Source organism: Onychomys torridus, chromosome 14 (genome assembly GCF_903995425.1).
Source record: "Onychomys torridus chromosome 14, mOncTor1.1, whole genome shotgun sequence".
Lineage (NCBI taxonomy): Eukaryota > Metazoa > Chordata > Mammalia > Rodentia > Cricetidae > Onychomys > Onychomys torridus.
The window spans coordinates 52,915,071-52,932,640 of record NC_050456.1 but is presented as its reverse complement, the minus strand read 5'-3'; the positions used below and the strand labels follow the sequence as shown (position 1 = coordinate 52,932,640).

General features: G+C 43.2%; 1 protein-coding gene across 1 annotated transcript in view; it reads left to right on the top strand.

Moving 5' to 3' along the window:
- Nucleotides 1–17,570, top strand: part of Entpd5 (ectonucleoside triphosphate diphosphohydrolase 5 (inactive)) — a 36,569-nt gene that overhangs the window by 2,651 nt on the left and 16,348 nt on the right. Inside the window, exons 2-4 of the mRNA XM_036206630.1 lie at nucleotides 1,268–1,337; nucleotides 7,140–7,220; nucleotides 16,603–16,885. Coding sequence (XP_036062523.1) covers nucleotides 1,329–1,337; nucleotides 7,140–7,220; nucleotides 16,603–16,885 — 373 coding nt within the window. The 5' untranslated portion in view covers nucleotides 1,268–1,328. The remainder of the gene's footprint in view (nucleotides 1–1,267; nucleotides 1,338–7,139; nucleotides 7,221–16,602; nucleotides 16,886–17,570) is intronic.

Genomic DNA, 17,570 nt, shown 5'->3' with positions numbered 1-17,570 from the left:
CAACCAGTCCCTGTACCCGCCTTGCACTTGTGCTCCCTCCCTCCCTCCCTCCCTTCTTCCTTTCCTCCCTCCCTCTCTCCCTCCCTTCTTCCTTTCCTCCCTCCCTCCCTCCCTTCTTCCTTTCCTCCCTCCCTCCCTCCCTTCTTCCTTTCCTCCCTCCCTCCCTCCCTCCCTTTCTCCCTCCTTTTCTCCCTCCCTCCCTCCCTCTCTTTCATGGCTTCTTTTTCTTTAACTGTTGGTACATATATACTTTTATTATATATAGATATGTGCATATATATTCCCAAATAAATAAGTACAGCCTGCTCAGTCCTTATTATGTTCCCTGTATGTATATGATTTCAGGGCTATCTAAACAAGACCTGAGCAAGATGGTACCAGTAGACGTGCTTACATGGCAGGGAAAAGGTTACAAGGCCCCAGCCCTACACAAAGAACTGCAGGCAACTCAGGAATGCTGAGAGGTGGAGAGATGGTCTCCCCCAGGAATGACACCCCCCACCCCCCACCCCCGTTGGTTATTCAGTACCGGGTGGTCCACCATGAATATATATATGTTTTTTAAAAAACCTGAAGCCGAGAGGTGGTGGCATCCACCTTTAATCCCAGCACTCAGGAGGCAGAGGCAGGAGGATCTCTCTGAGTTTGAGGCCAGCCTGGGCTACAAAGTGAGTTTCAGGATAGCCAGAGCTACACAGGGAAAACCTGTCTCAAAAAATTTTTTTAAATTTACTGTGTGTGTGTGTGTGTGTGTGTGTGTAAATATGATGTGGGGGCAGGTGAGTGTGTATGAATATGATGTGTGCATGGAATCTGTTCTCGTCCTTCCTGGGTTCTGGAAGTTGAACTCAGGTCATAAGGTTTGCATGGCAAGTACTCTTACTGAACCGTCTTGCTAGCACTATGCACTATTCATAGGAAAATGCCAGGAGACTTTATTCTGGTAGGAGAAGTTCTAGAGACTACAGTGTTCTGAGCCTCCACATTCTCCACCAACGAACTGGACACTGTTACTCTGTTATCTGTTGATAGGAAGCAACTGAGAGTCAAGAGTATACAGTAGGAAGTTCCTGTTGAGAAGCTTGTCTGTTATCATTTCCTTCTGGAATTGCTGGTGGGGAGCTTTACTGTTAGGTTTCGGGGGAAATGCTTCGTTTCATGAATTTGCTTTGTTTCATTGTTGGGAACATTAGATGCTTTTAAGACATAAGTCACTTAATATTATGTTGACTTGGACTTGTTGACTTTTTATGCTCTGTTTTCACAGTTCTTGGTTGACACAGAAATGAAGAGTGTCTTGGCTGAACGTTCACACAGAGGGGATCATTATGACCCTGGTAAGTAGAGTATCCAGACAGAGGTACCAACTCTACTGACTTAAAACTGAATGTCTACTCCAGATGCTTCTGCTTCTGGGTAGGAGTTGTTTGCTTTATGTCATTCCTAAATTTGACCATCTTTTGCCAAAAGATAAGGTTTTTTATCTTTCTCAATAATTATATTATTATCAGGTATGAGTTCAATTCAGGAATATTTTGTATCAAAATTAATATTATCCCTAATCTTTTCTCCCAAGTGTTTTCAAAACTGTTTAATCATTACTTATCTGTGACTTTACTGGGTTTTACTTCAGAGATAAAGTTTTATACTGAAAAACAGCCATTAATTTTGTTTTCATGCAGGCTTTAGAATCCTGGGTAAATATGTTACTATACAAACTATATCCAAAGGGGCTGATCAGTGTTTCTGAATATTGTAGAAATGAGTTACTTTTATCCTACTTTTTTTTGTTTGTTTGTTTGTTTTGGTTTTTTGAGACAGGGTTTCTCTGTGTAGCTTTGGAACCTGTCCTGGATCTCACTCTGTAGACCAGGCTGGCCTCAGACTCAGAGATTAACTTGCCTCTGCCTCCTGAGCGCTGGGATTAAAGGCATGCGCCACCACTGCCTGGCTTATCCTACTTTTTTTTAGCACGTGGAATTGGTTTTCTCCTTCTATGGTGGGTTCTGCGGAATGGAACTCAGGTCTATGTACATATAGAATTCTATTAAATGGACATTATTTCGTGGTGTGATTTTTAGTTTGCATCCCTACAGGAGCACTATAAGGAATCCTGGAGGGTCAAGATTTAATCTTACCAGTTAGATCAGTTCAGATTCACTGTTTAAATTGTATCTAAGCTGTATTAGGGCTGTGATGTAACTTAGTTGGCAGAGTACTTGCCTAAGGTGCTTTCTTTAATCCCTGGGTTTGAGCTGCAGCATGCACTGGGTGTGGTGACACATGCTGGCAATCCCAGAACTGAGAAAGTCAGAGCAGGAAAATCACAAGTTCAGGGCTAGCCTTAGCTACAAGGATCTCGTCTCAAAAAATACTAGTATTCGGGGCTGGAGAGATGGCTCAGAGGTTAAGAGCACCGACTGCTCTTCCAGAGGTCCTGAGTTCAATTCCCAGCAACCACATGGTAGCTCACAACCATCTGTAATGAGATCTGGCACCCTCTTCTATATACATAATAAATAAATAAATTTTTTAAAAAATACTGTATTCTTATAGCTGATTATTAACTAATTAACTGTTAGTTCTTCCCAAAATGCTGTATTTTTTATTATTTCTCCCAACACAACCATTAGCCTAAACTAAAAGTCAGTTCTTAAAGAAAAGTGCTCCTGGGTAGATATGGTAGTGCATATCTTTAATCGAAACACTAGGGAGGCAGAAGCAGGTGGATCTTTGTGAGTTCAAGTCCAGTCTGGTCTGCATGGTGAGTCCAGTCTAGCCAGGGCCACATAGTGAGACCCTGTCTCCAAAAGAGAGGGGGTGGGAGTTAGGGAAAAAGAAAGGAAAGGGAGAAAGGAAGGAAGGAAGGAAAGAAGAGAAAGACCCAAGTTTTAGGGTAGCATGTCACAGATAGTTCAAATATTCGTCCATTTAAGAAACAGTGCTGGGTTGGGGATTTAGCTCAGTGGTAGAGCGCTTACCTAGCAAGCACAAGGCCCTGGGTTCGATCCTCAGCTTCCAAGAAAAAAGATAAAGAAAAAGAAACAGTGCCTGGTGTATTGCTCATACTTGTAATACTAGCACTGGGGAGGCTAAACAGGAAGGCTCCATGAGACCTTGTCTCAAAAACAACAAAAAATCCTCAAATATTTAATGAGTAAAGTACATTCCAAGCTCCCATTAGACTAGACTGAGGGATACTTGGGAACAAGAGAGAATCCCTACCATAAAGGTGTATAAACACACACACACACACACACACACAAAACCACAAATAAATAAATAATACAAATTTTAAAATAATTACTAAGGAGCCCTCAGGATTTTGGTGTTTGGGGTGTGTGTGTGTGTGTGTGTGTGTGTGTGTGTGTGTGTGTGTGTGTGACAGTCTCTCTATGCCCAACTTGCCTCAAAGTCACTATGTAGCCCAGGCAGCCTTGAAGAAGTCACTGTGCAGCCCAGGCAGCCTTGAAGAAGTCACTATGCAGCCCAGGCAGCCTTGAAGAAGTCACTGTGCAGCCCAGGCAGCCTTGAAGAAGTCACTGTGCAGCCCAGGCAGCCTTGAAGAAGTCACTGTGCAGCCCAGGCAGCCTCGAAGAAGTCACTGTGCAGCCCAGGCAGCCTCGAAGAAGTCACTGTGCAGCCCAGGCAGCCTTGAAGAAGTCACTGTGCAGCCCAGGCAGCCTCGAAGAAGTCACTGTGCAGCCCAGGCAGCCTTGAAGAAGTCACTATGTAGCCCAGGCAGCCTTGAAGTTTTGGTTCTCCTGTTTCAGCTCCCAGGTGCTAGGAGTACGGCCATGTGTACCGTACCCAGTTGCCAGGTTGTTAAAACGACCTGATGGTTTAAGAACCACTGGAGGACAGCAGTAGGGTCTTGTCTAGAAGTAGGCAAAACATTCTGGAAGGGTATCCTGGGCACTCAGTAAAGGATTGGAAGTTACGGTGTCACACTCCTGTAATCCTAGCATTTAGCAGGCAGAGGAAAGAAGACAAGCAGGTTCAAGATTACCTTCAGTTAGGTATTGAATGAAAAATGAGGCCAGCCTAGGCTACATGAGACTCTGCCGCAAAAACTTCACATGGTAGAGAGGCCCAAGCCCGCAAGTTATCCTCTGCCTCCATATTCAGACAGTGATATGCACATATATCCCCTCTACATGGACACAAAACCGATAGAAATATTCTAAGCCAGGTGCAGTGGCAAGCACCTGTAATCCCAGCACTTAGGAGGTAGAGGAGGGTGAATCTCTATGAGTTCAAGGCCAGTCTGGTTTATATATAGAAACCCTGTTTCAAATAAATAAATACTAAAATTTGATGAGAAAAGAAACAAAAGAACTTAGAATGTCAGAAGTTTGTCCTTCAACCTGTATATTAGAGTTAACAACTTGTGACTTGAGGTCTGGACTTAGGCCATAATGTGTTTGCTTCAACTTAAATTATCTGCTTTGATTGGTTGGTAGGTGGATTGGTGAGGGGAATAGTGATATTTTTAGATTTTAAGGGGAATTAGTTGTCACCATTTAGAAACCAGCAAGTTGTATAAATATATGCCTTTAGTTTATTCTTTAAAAAATCACATTTATTTATTTAGAAGGGGTGGTGGGGATGGGAGTCTGTGTGCCATGATGTGGGTGTGACCGTCAGGAGATTACCTGGGGAGTCAGCTCTCTCATTCTACCATGTGGAGCCTGGGGGTTGGACTCAGGCTGTCAGAGTTGGCAGCATGCACTAAAGTGAGCCATCTCACCAGCCTGGCACTAATTCGAAATGATTTTATAATAAAAACCTGGAGCTAGATATAAGGATGAAAGCCACCACCTCACCAACTCCTCAGCCTGAAAAATCGAGAGTTCCTGTCTCCTCCCACTTTATATACCTTTCTCCGTCCAGACATGTCACTTCCTGTCTCAACCTTCCTAGTGCTGGGATCAAAGGTGTGTGATCACAAGTGCTAGGATTAAAGGTGTGTGCCACCACTGCCTGGCCTCTATGTTTAATCTAGTGGCTGGCTCTGTCCTCTGATCTTCAGTCAAATTTTATGTTCAAAACATCACCACATTGGCTTATCTTCACAATCAGATGGGCTAGAAATATGGGGCCTATGTTCCATTATTGCACCAATCAGTGGAAACGGCAAAAACAACAACAGAAACTACAACAAAAACCTACCCCTTTAGTGAGTATGTGCTCTCCCATTTGCCACAGTCCCTATTCCGTCCTGTTGTTTTACGTATACTTTTACTCATTACATTTCCTTTATGGTCTCTGTAAGTATTTGAGTTTGTAACTTCTGTTGTAGACAGTGAGAAATTAATGAACATTTTAAAGAGAGTCACATTTTTATATATTTACTCACTAAACAGTTCATTAAGTATGTGTGAGGTTGTTGAGTGCTCAGTGTTAGTGTTAAAAATGAAAGAGCCCCTGCAATGACTAGTTTTCTCTTCAAGTGGGGAAGTGATGAAGGGGACTTTAGGAAGATGGTCGTATATGGACTGCAGAATAGCAACAATAGTGGCTGATAGACCAGGTTAGGGGCCATCCCAGTTTAAGTCTGAAGTGAGAAGGACGAGAACTTAGTTATCAGTGAAACTAGGAGGAAAGAGGAAGAGATAGGAAGGGTTTGCGAACAAAGACTTGGTAAGAGTGTTGAATATAGAAGGCAAGAGAGAATAAAGTTAAAAATTAATAGATGTTTTAAGTTTCATATTAGGAAAGTTGTGGTGCCACTGAAAAGCAGATTAGTAAAGAATCTGTTTAGTCTTTGTATATGCGTGGGTAAGATGGAGGAGTACTATACAAGTGTCAGTTTGAAGTAGCTCTGATTTAAATCATTATCTTTGGGTATATGCTATTTAATGTGTTGGGTTTTTTGTTGTTGAGTTTTTTGGGTTTTGTTTGTTTGTTTTGTTTTGTTTTTTGAGACAGGATTTTTCTATGTAGCCCTGGCTCTCCTGGAACTCACTATGTAAGCTCGCTGGCCTCAAACTCAGAGATCCACTTGCCTCTGCCTCCCAGGTGCTGGGATTAAAGGCGTGTGCCACCACCACCCAGCTTGCAATTCAAATTTTAATTATCTGTGGGGTGTGTGTGTGTGTGTGTGTGTGTGTGTGTGTGTGTGTCTGTGTCTGTGGGTATATGCACATGAGTACAGGTGCCTGAGGAGGCTAGGGAGGTCAGATTCCTTGGAATTGGAATTATAGGCAATTGTGAGCCTCTGGGAAACAAATTCAAACTTGGTTCCCCTGCAAGAACTGCAAAGATTCTTAATTGCTGAGCCATCTCTCCAGCTCCTAATTGTTTGTTTGTTTTTAAAGAAATGCTACTCCATGCTAGGATTATAAGGGATGCTCGGAGAAGTGTTTATAGTCAGCCCTCTTTGAGGACCTGAGGAGAGGGCTCAGGGATGTGAGGTTCTGTTTTGGTGCTGGTTGTGCAAGCATGAGGACCTGAGTTAGGATCCCCAGCACCCACACGAGAACCCAGGCATGGAGGCACATGCCTCTAACCTCAATTGCCGGGGAGCAGAGACAGGCAGACCCCAGGGGCTTGCTGGCCTTCATTCCAGTGAAAGACCCTGTCTCAGTGTAGCAAAAAGTGTCACCCTCTGGTTTCCACCTGCACACACACACAGGTGTGTGCACACACATGCACATGTGCACTGAGGGGCATATTTTCCCACAGTCAAACTTTAGTACTAGGACACTATGTTTAGTAATTACTGTTTTGCAGGGCTGCATAGTGAGACTCTGTCTCCACAGAAGTTACTGAGTCCTATCTATAATGTCTTCCTGTGTGCTCCTGCTAGTGAGAAAGTTCAGTTTATAAGTGAGGTACAGCAAGAGAGTCACAATATTTAAAATAAGATAACTATAGCTATGATTTAATAAAAAGACATTTGAAACTTATAAATTGTTCATTTTTAGAATTTTCCATTTGTGTTCCAATCACGAGGAGCTGTGGATAACTGAAACTTTGCTAAGCAAAACCGTGGACAAAGGGGTTGCTGTAAGTGCCTCCCACAGTCGATACGCGTTTATGAGGCAGAGATAGCTTATCACCTCATATTCTTACTGTATTTGTTTAGTGGGCAGTATAAACCCCTCTCTGATTAATCATGTATTCTTATCTAAAAGACGGACTCTTCATGCATGGCTAAGACAAGACCTTGTGATTGTGAAGAAGGAGGGCGCAGTAGCCACAGCTGTCTCTGGAAGGTAATGATTGTAGCTCACTCAATCAAGCTTAAAGCAATGGACAATGAAGGCTTGTCCCACCAGACCCATTCTGATATAACGCCCACATGCTTTCATTGTACAGAATGAGCCTTATGGACACCAGTGGTCTAAACGTCTAATACTGTTCTGATGGAAGTGAAATACAGAAGGAAGGAATCTGCCCATAAGAAAGAGTTTTACACTTGTTCTGACTACCAGTCAATTTAATCCTTTAATGGGAGTTATGGTGTTTGAGTTGAGGACTGGAGGACATTAAAGAATTTACGACTCACTCCCCTTCTGAAGGGAATCCACCCTGACTAGCCTGGTAAGGTTTTGGCTGACACCCTAAGACAAAGAGCCTCCCCCTCCCCACCAGTGTGAGACGAACCACCTCACGGAGAGTTTTACTCTTTGAGCGTGCTCTGTTTCCATGTGCACGGTTTTGGTGGTGATTTAATAAAAATGGATTTTTCGGGCTGGAGAGATGGCTCAGAGGTTAAGAGCACCAGCTATTCTTCCAAAGGTCCTGAGTTCAATTTCCAGCACCCACATGGTGGCTCACAGCCATCTGTAATGAGATCTGGTGTCCTTTTCTGTATACATAATAAATAAATAAATCTTTTTTAAAAATGGATTTTTCTTTTTTTTCCCCCTGAGACAGGGTTTCTCTGTAGCTTTGGAGCCTGTCCTGGATCTCGCTCTGTAGACCAGACTGGCCTCGAACTCACAGAGATCCACCTGCCTCTGACTCCCAAGTGCTGGGATTACAGGCGTGCACCACCACTGCCCCTCCTTTTTATTAGTTTTATTGACATTTCAAATGACATGTGATTAGGTCTTTTTGTGATTTTCAAAGCCGTGCTGGTTGTCAGTGGTATCCCTTCTTACCAATACCTCTTCAATACCTTACTACTAATCTACTACTCTATGGTTAGGAACATTTTTATGTGTGTGGTGCAAAGTAAATTATTTTTCTGTTTATATTTTTACTCTTGAGAAATTTAGTTTCTGTAGATTGTCCAACTATTTAACTGGTAGAAATAGTTGCTTACTTGGTTTCTTCTCTTTCAGAAATGTATCTCATTTTTATTTGTAATTTTGATTTTGATTTTGCTTATAGAAATGAGCAGAATGTTGTATGAAATGTAGTTTTTAAAATTTGATTCTTTTCCTAATATGATGAGACTATTAACAAAAATAGAAAGATTCAAGGGTTTTAAAAAAATAGTATTAGGGTTGGGGATTTAGCTCAGTGGTAGAGTGCTTGCCTAGCAAGCGCAAGGCCCTGGGTTCGATCCTCAGCAAAAAAAAAAAAAAAAAAAAAAAGTATTAAATTTTTTTACTAATTTTCTTCTTTTTATTGCCTTTATTTTATTTTATTTTATTTTTTAAGCAGGCTCTCACCATGTAACCCTGGAACTCGCTAGGTAGACCAGGCTATAATCATCGTGAGACCTTGGGGGTATTCCCTTTTTCCATGCACGTTCCCTTAGCCCATTTGGGATACATTCATTGGTGTCTAAGATCCTACACTCCTATACTTGGCTTTGAGGACCTAAAAGGTGTCATGCATGCCTACATGATTCAGATACCAAGGTACTCCAAGGCTCTGACCCTTGGTATCAGTCATGTCCCACCCCAGATGAGACTTGCTCACTGTTGAACATTTGCTCACTACTGAACTCTCCCACACTTACCTTATGAGGCCCACCTCCCTTTTGCTTGGTGTGGCTTCGGCCATATCTAGTCCTATAGTTAAGTTTACTGTTCAAAACTGTTACCCGAGTTACATTTTAAACTTGTCCTATGCTTAATGTTTAACCTTGTTAAAGACAGCTTTGCTGTGGACGCAGATGAGTTGGCAGTAGGCTGGTTTACATGTCACTGTTTTCAGAACTTCTGACTGGCTTCTCGGGTCTCTTATTTGAATTTTCAATTGTTGCTGAATACTGTCACCTTATCCAAGTTAGTCAATATTGCTATTTCCTTAGGGAGGGACTAAATAGAAAGACCCAAATAATTACCTTAGGGTGTTGCCATGGAACTACACAAGGAAGACAAGCCTACTGCTTTAAAACTGAGTTAGTACTTCCAGAAGTATCTACCCTTCCTCACATTTGGCCTCCATTCTGGAACACTTGTATTTTCTAGGCATACTTGAGATCCTCAGTTTTCCATGTATCACCTCTGCAAGTAAACGCCTCCTTTTGACTCAGGATCTGCCTTGCCCCTCAGCCTTGAAGAAGCCTCCCATCCTCGCTTACCTCCATCTCCCACTCCTAAGCAGTGGCCTGGTCCTCATCCCCTCCTTAGCACACATTCTGCCAGAGAACTTGCCCCAGCACACACTAGCCATTAGTTTACCCATCTGTTATTTATTTTAGTAAGCGTCCCCACTAAAACTGATGCCCTTATAGATCTAGACTCTAGCCTGATGCATATATAGTTGACACTTAGTTGTAAAACCAGTGCCCAGCTTTCTTTCTTTTTTTTTTTTTTTCGAGACAGGGTTTCTCTGTGTAGCTTTGTGCCTTTACTGGATCTCGCTCTGTAGCCCAGGCTGGCCTCGAACTCACAGAGATCCACCTGCCTCTGCCTCCCAAGTGCTGGGATTACAGGCATGCGTCACCACCGCCTGGCTTCCAGTGCCCAGCTTTCTAGAGGCTATCCCAGGAATAAAAACTATGATGAACTTATCCTCCATTTATCTAATGGAAAAACAACCCAGGGCTGCAGAGATGGCTTAACTCATGGTTAAGAGTACTTGTTGCTCTTGTAGAGAACCCAGGTTTGGGACCCAGCACCCATGTAGTAGCTCATGACCATCTGGAACTTCACTTTCAGGGCACACAATGCTGCCTTCGAGCCTTTGTGGGCACCCACAAACACATGGCAGACCCAACAGGCAAGCAAATACATATAAATAAAAAAATAAAATCTTCAAAGAAAAATTCAAGAATTTATTTTTCTATTATTTATTTGTTTGTTTTAATTTTTTGAAACAAGATTTCATTACTTAGCTCATGGTGGCCTTGAACTTGTTATCCCAAGGTGATTACTGACTTGTAATCCTCATGTCTCAGCCTCTTATATGCTGGGGTTACATCCCTATGCTACCAAATCCCACTAAAATTCAGTTCTTAAGAAACTTCTGCCCTCCCGGGTGGTGGTGATACACACTTTTAATCCCAGCACTTGGGAGGCAGAGACAGGTGAGTCTCTGAGTTCCAGACCAGCCTGGTCTACAGAGTGAGACCCAGGACAGCCAGAACTACACAGTGAAACCCTGTCTCAAAACAACCTCCCCCCAAAATGAAACTTCTGTTCTATGAACAATAATTCTGTTGGTTGGCATTTAGCAATTAGAGAAGTGAATGAGCCAATCGTGTATGCAGAAAAAAGGTGGAGAAGGTAAGGATGAAAGATAAAAGAGAATGAGTTAACAGAAATCTACACAGTTGCAAACTCACTTGGTGAGTCATTTGTGAAGCAAGGTTTGTTTCAGAAGGGCTGGCCAGAGAGCAAAGAGCAAAGGCAATCCACAGTGAATGCAAACAGGCAGACAGGAGTCGGTGAGTACTTCATGGGGCCGGAGCCTCTGGCATTGTGGTCTCCCATAGTCTAAGGGCAGGGAAGATGGAGGAGAAGCAAAATGTGAAGGTCCGGGAAGGCTGGGCAGGAGGACTGGTGTTTCCTCTGGTTATAAAGAAACAGTGACAGGCTCAGGAGGTGAAAGGAGGAGGGTCTGGGTTAGAGGCCAGCCTAAGCCACATAGTGAGACCTTATCAGAAAACAAACAAACCAAAAACCACTTTTGAAAAGACCGTAGCAGGAGATGGGCATACATTACCTGGTCTAAGGATTTAAAGCAATTGAAGGGGCTGTGTTGGGGATAAGAGACTGAGCAAGAGATTATTGCAGAATACAATTCTGGAAAGAGTGGGTTGAAATATATTGTATTCTCCCCAGTCTGTAAAAAGGAAACAACTGTCCACATTATTTTGAGTAACATATAAAACTTAACTTGTTAGGACAAAATGAAATCTTTGTGTAATCTACACATTTGGATAAATGTCTGTCCTTGACAGCTTGGAATCCTGTTCTCCCCTGTGGGGTGATTAATCTTTTGGAAAGAAGTCAAGCTCCTATACTGTGCTAAATGGTCCAGACCTATGTCTGAGCTATTAGGTCTGCTTTTTATCCCTTCAGGGTACTTACCCAGCACCTACTGTGTATTATCACTGTTCTAGCAATAAACACAGAAGCAAAACTCAAAACTCTGTGTAGATAGGTAGCTCACGTGGAGGATAGAAGTGGAGAGAGGAGGTACGTGGGAGTTGGAGGAGAAAAATCACTGTGAAGAAACAAAGAATGAGCATGTGGCCAGCTGAGTAGCACTTTTTAAAAAGGAGGGCGGGGAGGATTTCACTGAGAAAGTGACATATGAGTAAAGACTTAAACAGTGAATGAGCAAGCTGTGCAAGCAGGGCTTGTGAAATGCAGTGCCCTTCTATAAACTGCACATTGAAACCTGCTAATACCATTTTCAAAATAACCAGCCTTAAAGAAAAAGGAGCTTGCAGGAGGTGTTGGAAGGCGGGTGCTGAGGGCAAAGGGCATCTCGTGTGTGTTGTCTTGCTTTCTTGTAAACCCTCTGCTTGACCTTGCCCTTACACAAGTATGACTCTGCAGTTTCTCACTCTGTGAAAACAGATGCTTAGCATGTGTTCCCCCCTTTTAACTCTCTTCCGGAAGAAAACAAATGTTTGCTTAATGAAATGTTTGCTGGAGAGGTTTATGGTAACCACAGTAATACAGAAAATCTGAGTGACCCAGGAAGGAGTTTAGTGACAGATTGAGAACGCTGGTGCCTGGGCTTTTCAGAGAGAAGAGGGACCAAATGTTGAACAAGATCTAAAACAGCCAGGCATGGTGTGCATGATGCTAACTGCAGCACTGAGAGGCAGAGGCAGGCTGATCTCTGAGTTCAAGCCCAACCAAGACTACATAACAAAAACCTTGTCTCAAAAAAGAAGAAAATCTAAAACAGTATCTCTGCTTTCAGATATTTCAGCTCAGCTACGTGAGTAGGCCACTTGCTGTAAAGAAGAGTCAGCTGAAGGGAGTGCTTTAAGAAGTGAGTACAAATCTGGCCCAGCAGCTGCCGGTCTGTGCTTGGTTTCCCGGGATGGAGAGTCCTTTGGGATTCTGAAAGATTAGCACTTCTCATTGTCTCTTTCCCTAAATGATAGCTTTCATTCCTAGCCTTAGGATAGAAGTTGAGTCTTGGTGTTCGGATAGATATTTAAAGTGCCATTACAGTATATTGGTGTAACTTGTATTTTTATTTTATCTTATTTTAATTAATCAATCAGTTAGTTAGTTAGTTAGTTTTCCAAGACAGGGTTTCTCTGTGTAGTTTTGGTGCCTGTCCTGGATCTCGCTCTGTAGACCAGGCTGGCCTTGAACTCACAGAAATCCACCTGGCTCTGCCTCCCAAGTGCTGGGATTAAAGGTGTGCACCACTGCCGCCTGGCTGGTGTAACTTTTATATTTTGGTAGTTCTTTTAAATTTGTTTTGTTTTGTTTTTGAAACAGGGTTTCACTGTGTAGCTTTGGAGCCTGTCCTGGAACTCACTTTGTAGACCAGGCTGGCCTTGAACTCACAGAGATCCGGCTGCCTCCCACCCCCCACCCCCCTATGAGCGCTGGGATTAAAGGCATGTGCCACCACCACCTGGCCTCTTTTAAATGTTTTTAAACTACAAGTTTAAACTTCCATTTGCTTTACTTTATGTAATATGTTGTTCCTGGCAAGAGAGATGTTTTGGTTAGACAAACCCCAGCTGGTTAACAAAGGAGAATAATCAAGGACCCCTAATCTGTATGCCCCAAATGTAGCAAGTGTTCTAGTAGAGGTAAAAAGCCTGGGGAATAGCTTTGGTTTCAGGTCTTGTGAATTAACCAGTAATTGTGACTTAACATAAAAAAATGCAGAAATAAAAGCTGGATCAGAAGACTCAGAACTGTTTGGAGTAAATACCTAATTGCTGACTAAGCAAGACTTAAGCTCGAGGATAGCTGTGTCATTTTTCATTAAATGTGTGGCCTAAAGCAGGAGCAAACAGCCAGGAGATGGCTGGAGATGTCCAGAGGCACTCCTGGTTGTCACAGTTGGTGTACTGGGAGGGGAGCAGTGAAGCCTTGTACAGTATAGGCCAGAGATGCTACTAAACAACCTACTATACACAGGACAGCCTCTGACTAAGAACCAGCATCCCCAGATGTTAGTGCTGAGTCTGAGAAACCCCAACTTGAAGACCTCTAGTTCTCTCTATAGTTTAGATCAGCTACAAATCACTAAAACAGTGTTCTGTTTTGTTTTGTTTTTCATGTAATGTCTATCTAGGAAAGAATAAATGTTTAAAACAACCAGGTAGAGTCAATTCCATTGTTCCACTGATGCTCTTACTGAAGGTTTGAGGTTTTAAATGAAATTTATTTGTTTTAATTATGTGTGTTGGGTGAGTACGTGCATGAGAGTGTCAGATCTTCTGGATCTGGAATTATAGGCAGTTATAAACTACTCCGTTTGAGTGCTGGGAACTGACCTCGGGGTCCTCTGTAGGAGCAGAACATGATCTTACCTTCTGAGCTATCTCTCTAGCCCTGCTACTCAAAGTTTTCATCACAGATTTCAAGTACATTCACAACTGCCTTTAGTGGCTCTGATGCATTATGGTGAAAAATAAAAAAGCCTATTGTACAATTGAAAATGTGAATAATAATAATAACTGATAATATAACAATAATAACAAATCCATTGTTTCCTCCCATTTCCCACAACATGAGTCCTAGGAAAAGATTAGAAGATATTATATAATCAATCTTTAAACATTATCTTGTGATTTGAAAGAGAAAACTGGCGATATTTTGTTTGTACTCTAACAAATAAAATTTGGCTGAAGATCAGAGGACAGAGCCAGCCACTAGATTAAACACAGAGGCCAGGCAGTGGTGGCACACACCTTGAATCCTAGCACTCGGGAGGCAAAGATCCATCTGGAGCTCTGTGAGTTCAAAGCCACCCTGGACTACACGAGATCAATCCAGTGTAAAAGAGAAACAGAGCCAGGCAGTGGTAGCATACACTTTTTTTTAATCCCTGTACTTGGGAGTCACACCCCTTTAATCCCAGCATTAGGAAGGTTGAGGCAGGAAGTGATATGGCTGGGCAGAGAAAGGAATATAAAGCCGAGGAGACAGGAGCTCAGTGCCCTTTTGGCTGAGGACTCAGGAGCATTCAGTCTGTGGATTCATGGAAACAGGGTCTTCCCTTTTCTGCTGAGGAGTTGGTGAGGTGCGAAGTGGCTGTGGCTTGTTTCCTCTGATCTTTCAGCATTTACCCCAATATCTGGCTCTAGGTTTTTATTATAAGACCAATTAGGATTCGTGTAACAGAAAACCATTTAGGAATAAAACAGAACACTTGCTCTTACTTTCTGTTTACAGACAGGCAGTGAAGGCTCAGGCTAAGGGACTTCCTCAGGATTGTGTAGCTCCCCAATAGATACAAACGCCAGACAGACCCAGGACTTGGACCTGACAGTCATACTCTCTCCGTGGGGTTCATGCCTTTATGATAGGTTTCCAGCAGCAACTGGACAAATTCAAAACAAATGGTTACCTAACTACTGCTTTCGTCTCTTCTGAGGGCACAGTTAAAAATACGGTGGCTAGAGCCAAGTGTGGTGATATACACCTTTGATCCCAGTCCTTGGGAGACAGAGCCATGTGAGTCTCTGTAGGTTTTTGGACAGCCTGATCTACATAATGAGTTCCAGGACATCTAGGGATACATAGACCCTATCTCAACACATGAACACATGTACATTTGCCATAAGAGGGGAGTTTGAAATCAGAGAAAAAGAAAGATGAAACATCTGATTTCTGGTCAGGATTTCACCGCTGACTTGCTTAATGACTTCTAGCAAGAAATAGAATGTCAGCTGGGCAGTGGTGGCGCGCACCTTTAATCCCAGCACTCGGGAGACAGAGCCAGACAGATCTCTGTGAGTTCAAGGCCAGCCTGGGCTACCAAGTGAGTTCCAGGAAAGGCGCAGAGCTACACAGAGAAACCCTGTCTTGAAAAACCAAAAAAAAAAAAAAAAGACATAGAATGTCTCTACCATAATCTGTCCATTCACAGGCTGCTCAGCAGTTAAGGGCATAGGCTGCTCTTCCAGAGGACCCAGGCTCATTGTTCAGCACCTACATGGCTATGAACAATGGTTGTGTAACTCCATTTCCAGGGTATCAAGCACTCTACCACTGAGCTAAATCCCCAACCCAAAAGGTTTCTTATAAATGAAAACATTTAATTGAGGATGACTTACAGTTTCAGACCTCAGTCCATTATTGTCATGGTAGGACATGGCAGGTAGACATGGTGCAGGAGAGGGATCTACATCTTGATCTGAAGGCAACAGGAAGTGAACTGTGTCCCTGGGTGTAGCTTGAGCATAGGAGACCTCAAAGCCCACCTCCACAGTGACACTTCCTCCAACAAGGCCACACCCACTCCATCAAGGCCACACCTCCTAACAGTGCCACTCCCTGCAAGGCAAGAATTCCAACACATGAGTCTTTGGGGCCATGCCTATTCAAACCATCCCAGTAGGCAAGGATGATTTGAAATTCTGAGCCTTTTGCCTCTACTTTCCTGAGTGCTGAGATGACACACTTGTACTTCCATGCCTGGTTCATGGGGTGCTGAGTATCAAACTCAAGGATTTGTGCATGCTAGTCAGGCATTCCAGTTGACCCATATCCCCCTTTAAAAATGTTCCATTTTGAGATAGTTTTCTTAAGTTGACAGGCTGACCTTAAACTTACTCAGGTGGGCTCTAACTTGTGATCCTCCCAGCCTTCCCCTCATGAACAGCTGGGATTACAGGTCTCTACCGTCAGGTCCAGTTGAGTGAAGCTTCTTAAGTGCCAGTCAAAACCAGGAGGATGGAGGCATGTCAGTGTGTGATATAAAGGCCAATTTATCAAAGTGGAAAGAAGAAAGTTAATCCGAGCCATACAGAAGCAGGAAGAAGACAGCCTTTGAGTATGTGAAAACCGCCCTCTAATTCAGGACGAAGTGTGGGAAAGTAGATTTTCAATCCCAGTTTCCTATTGCAATCAGATACTCTTCAGAAGAAGGGCCTGAGAGCCTGTGTTGCCCTGGTTTAGCTTGTTGTACTGGTTATGAGAAATAGAGAAGGAACACCTTGGAGACTGGTAGGATTTCTACAATGAGTTATTTATTTATTTTTAAAATAGGTTCACCCTAAAAGCCAATCAGCTAACCCATGGATCTTTGTTCCCTAAGCCCCTACAGGAGTGTGAGCAGCTCTGCTTCAGCAGCAAAGCCTCAAGTCCACATCGTGGGAAGAGTATGGCCACTTCCTGGGAGGCTATCCTTTTCATGCTGGTGGTAGCCTGTGATGGCAGCACTATCTTCTACAGAGAGCAGCAGACGTGGTTCGAGGGTGTCTTCTTGTCTTCCATGTGCCCCGTTAACGTCAGTGCCAGCACCTTTTATGGAATTATGTTTGATGCAGGCAGCACTGGGACTCGAATTCATGTTTATACTTTTGTGCAGAAAACAGCAGGTAAGCGCAGCTGGGGCCCTTGGCAGTCTGCATGTGTTTGCACCTTAGCATCTTCTTCCAGAAACAGATGTGCTGGGTGTGTTGTGGATTATAGAGCCTCTCAGCTGTTGGATTCTTCAGAGATATGATTGATAGTATTAAAAAACAGTTTAGTTTATGGAATTAAGAGAGACTTGTGTGGGACAGACTGGGGGCGTAGCCCAGTTGGAGGAGCATTTGCCTAACAATCATGAAGTCCTGGGTCTGATCCACAACAGCACGTAAACTGCAGTGAAAGCAGGAGAATCAGGAGTTCAGGGTCGTCCTCAACCACACAGGGCATTTGAGACCCAGCAGGCACTGTTTCAGAAGAGAGAGAGTGTGTGTTTTGTCCAAGTATAGCTGTAATTTGTCCTTTATCCTCTCCAGAGGTTAGTACCCCAGAGGTACAGAATATTGAGAATGTTGGCAATGATTCTGGGGAGAAGTGTTGGTATGAGTTTTCACGGTCATCCTTGGAAAGGGGACTGAGGGGACGCTGGAGACTAACTTTTTTCTGAATTGTCAGTTTCCTTTCCTTGTGTTATCTGAAGAGCCCAGGGAGCTCAGGCAGGAGGACCTTCAAGGCTAGCTGAGTTTGTGCAGGGAGTTCAAGGCCAGCCTGAGCTACACAGTGAAACCCTGTCTCAAAAATGTATTAACATGG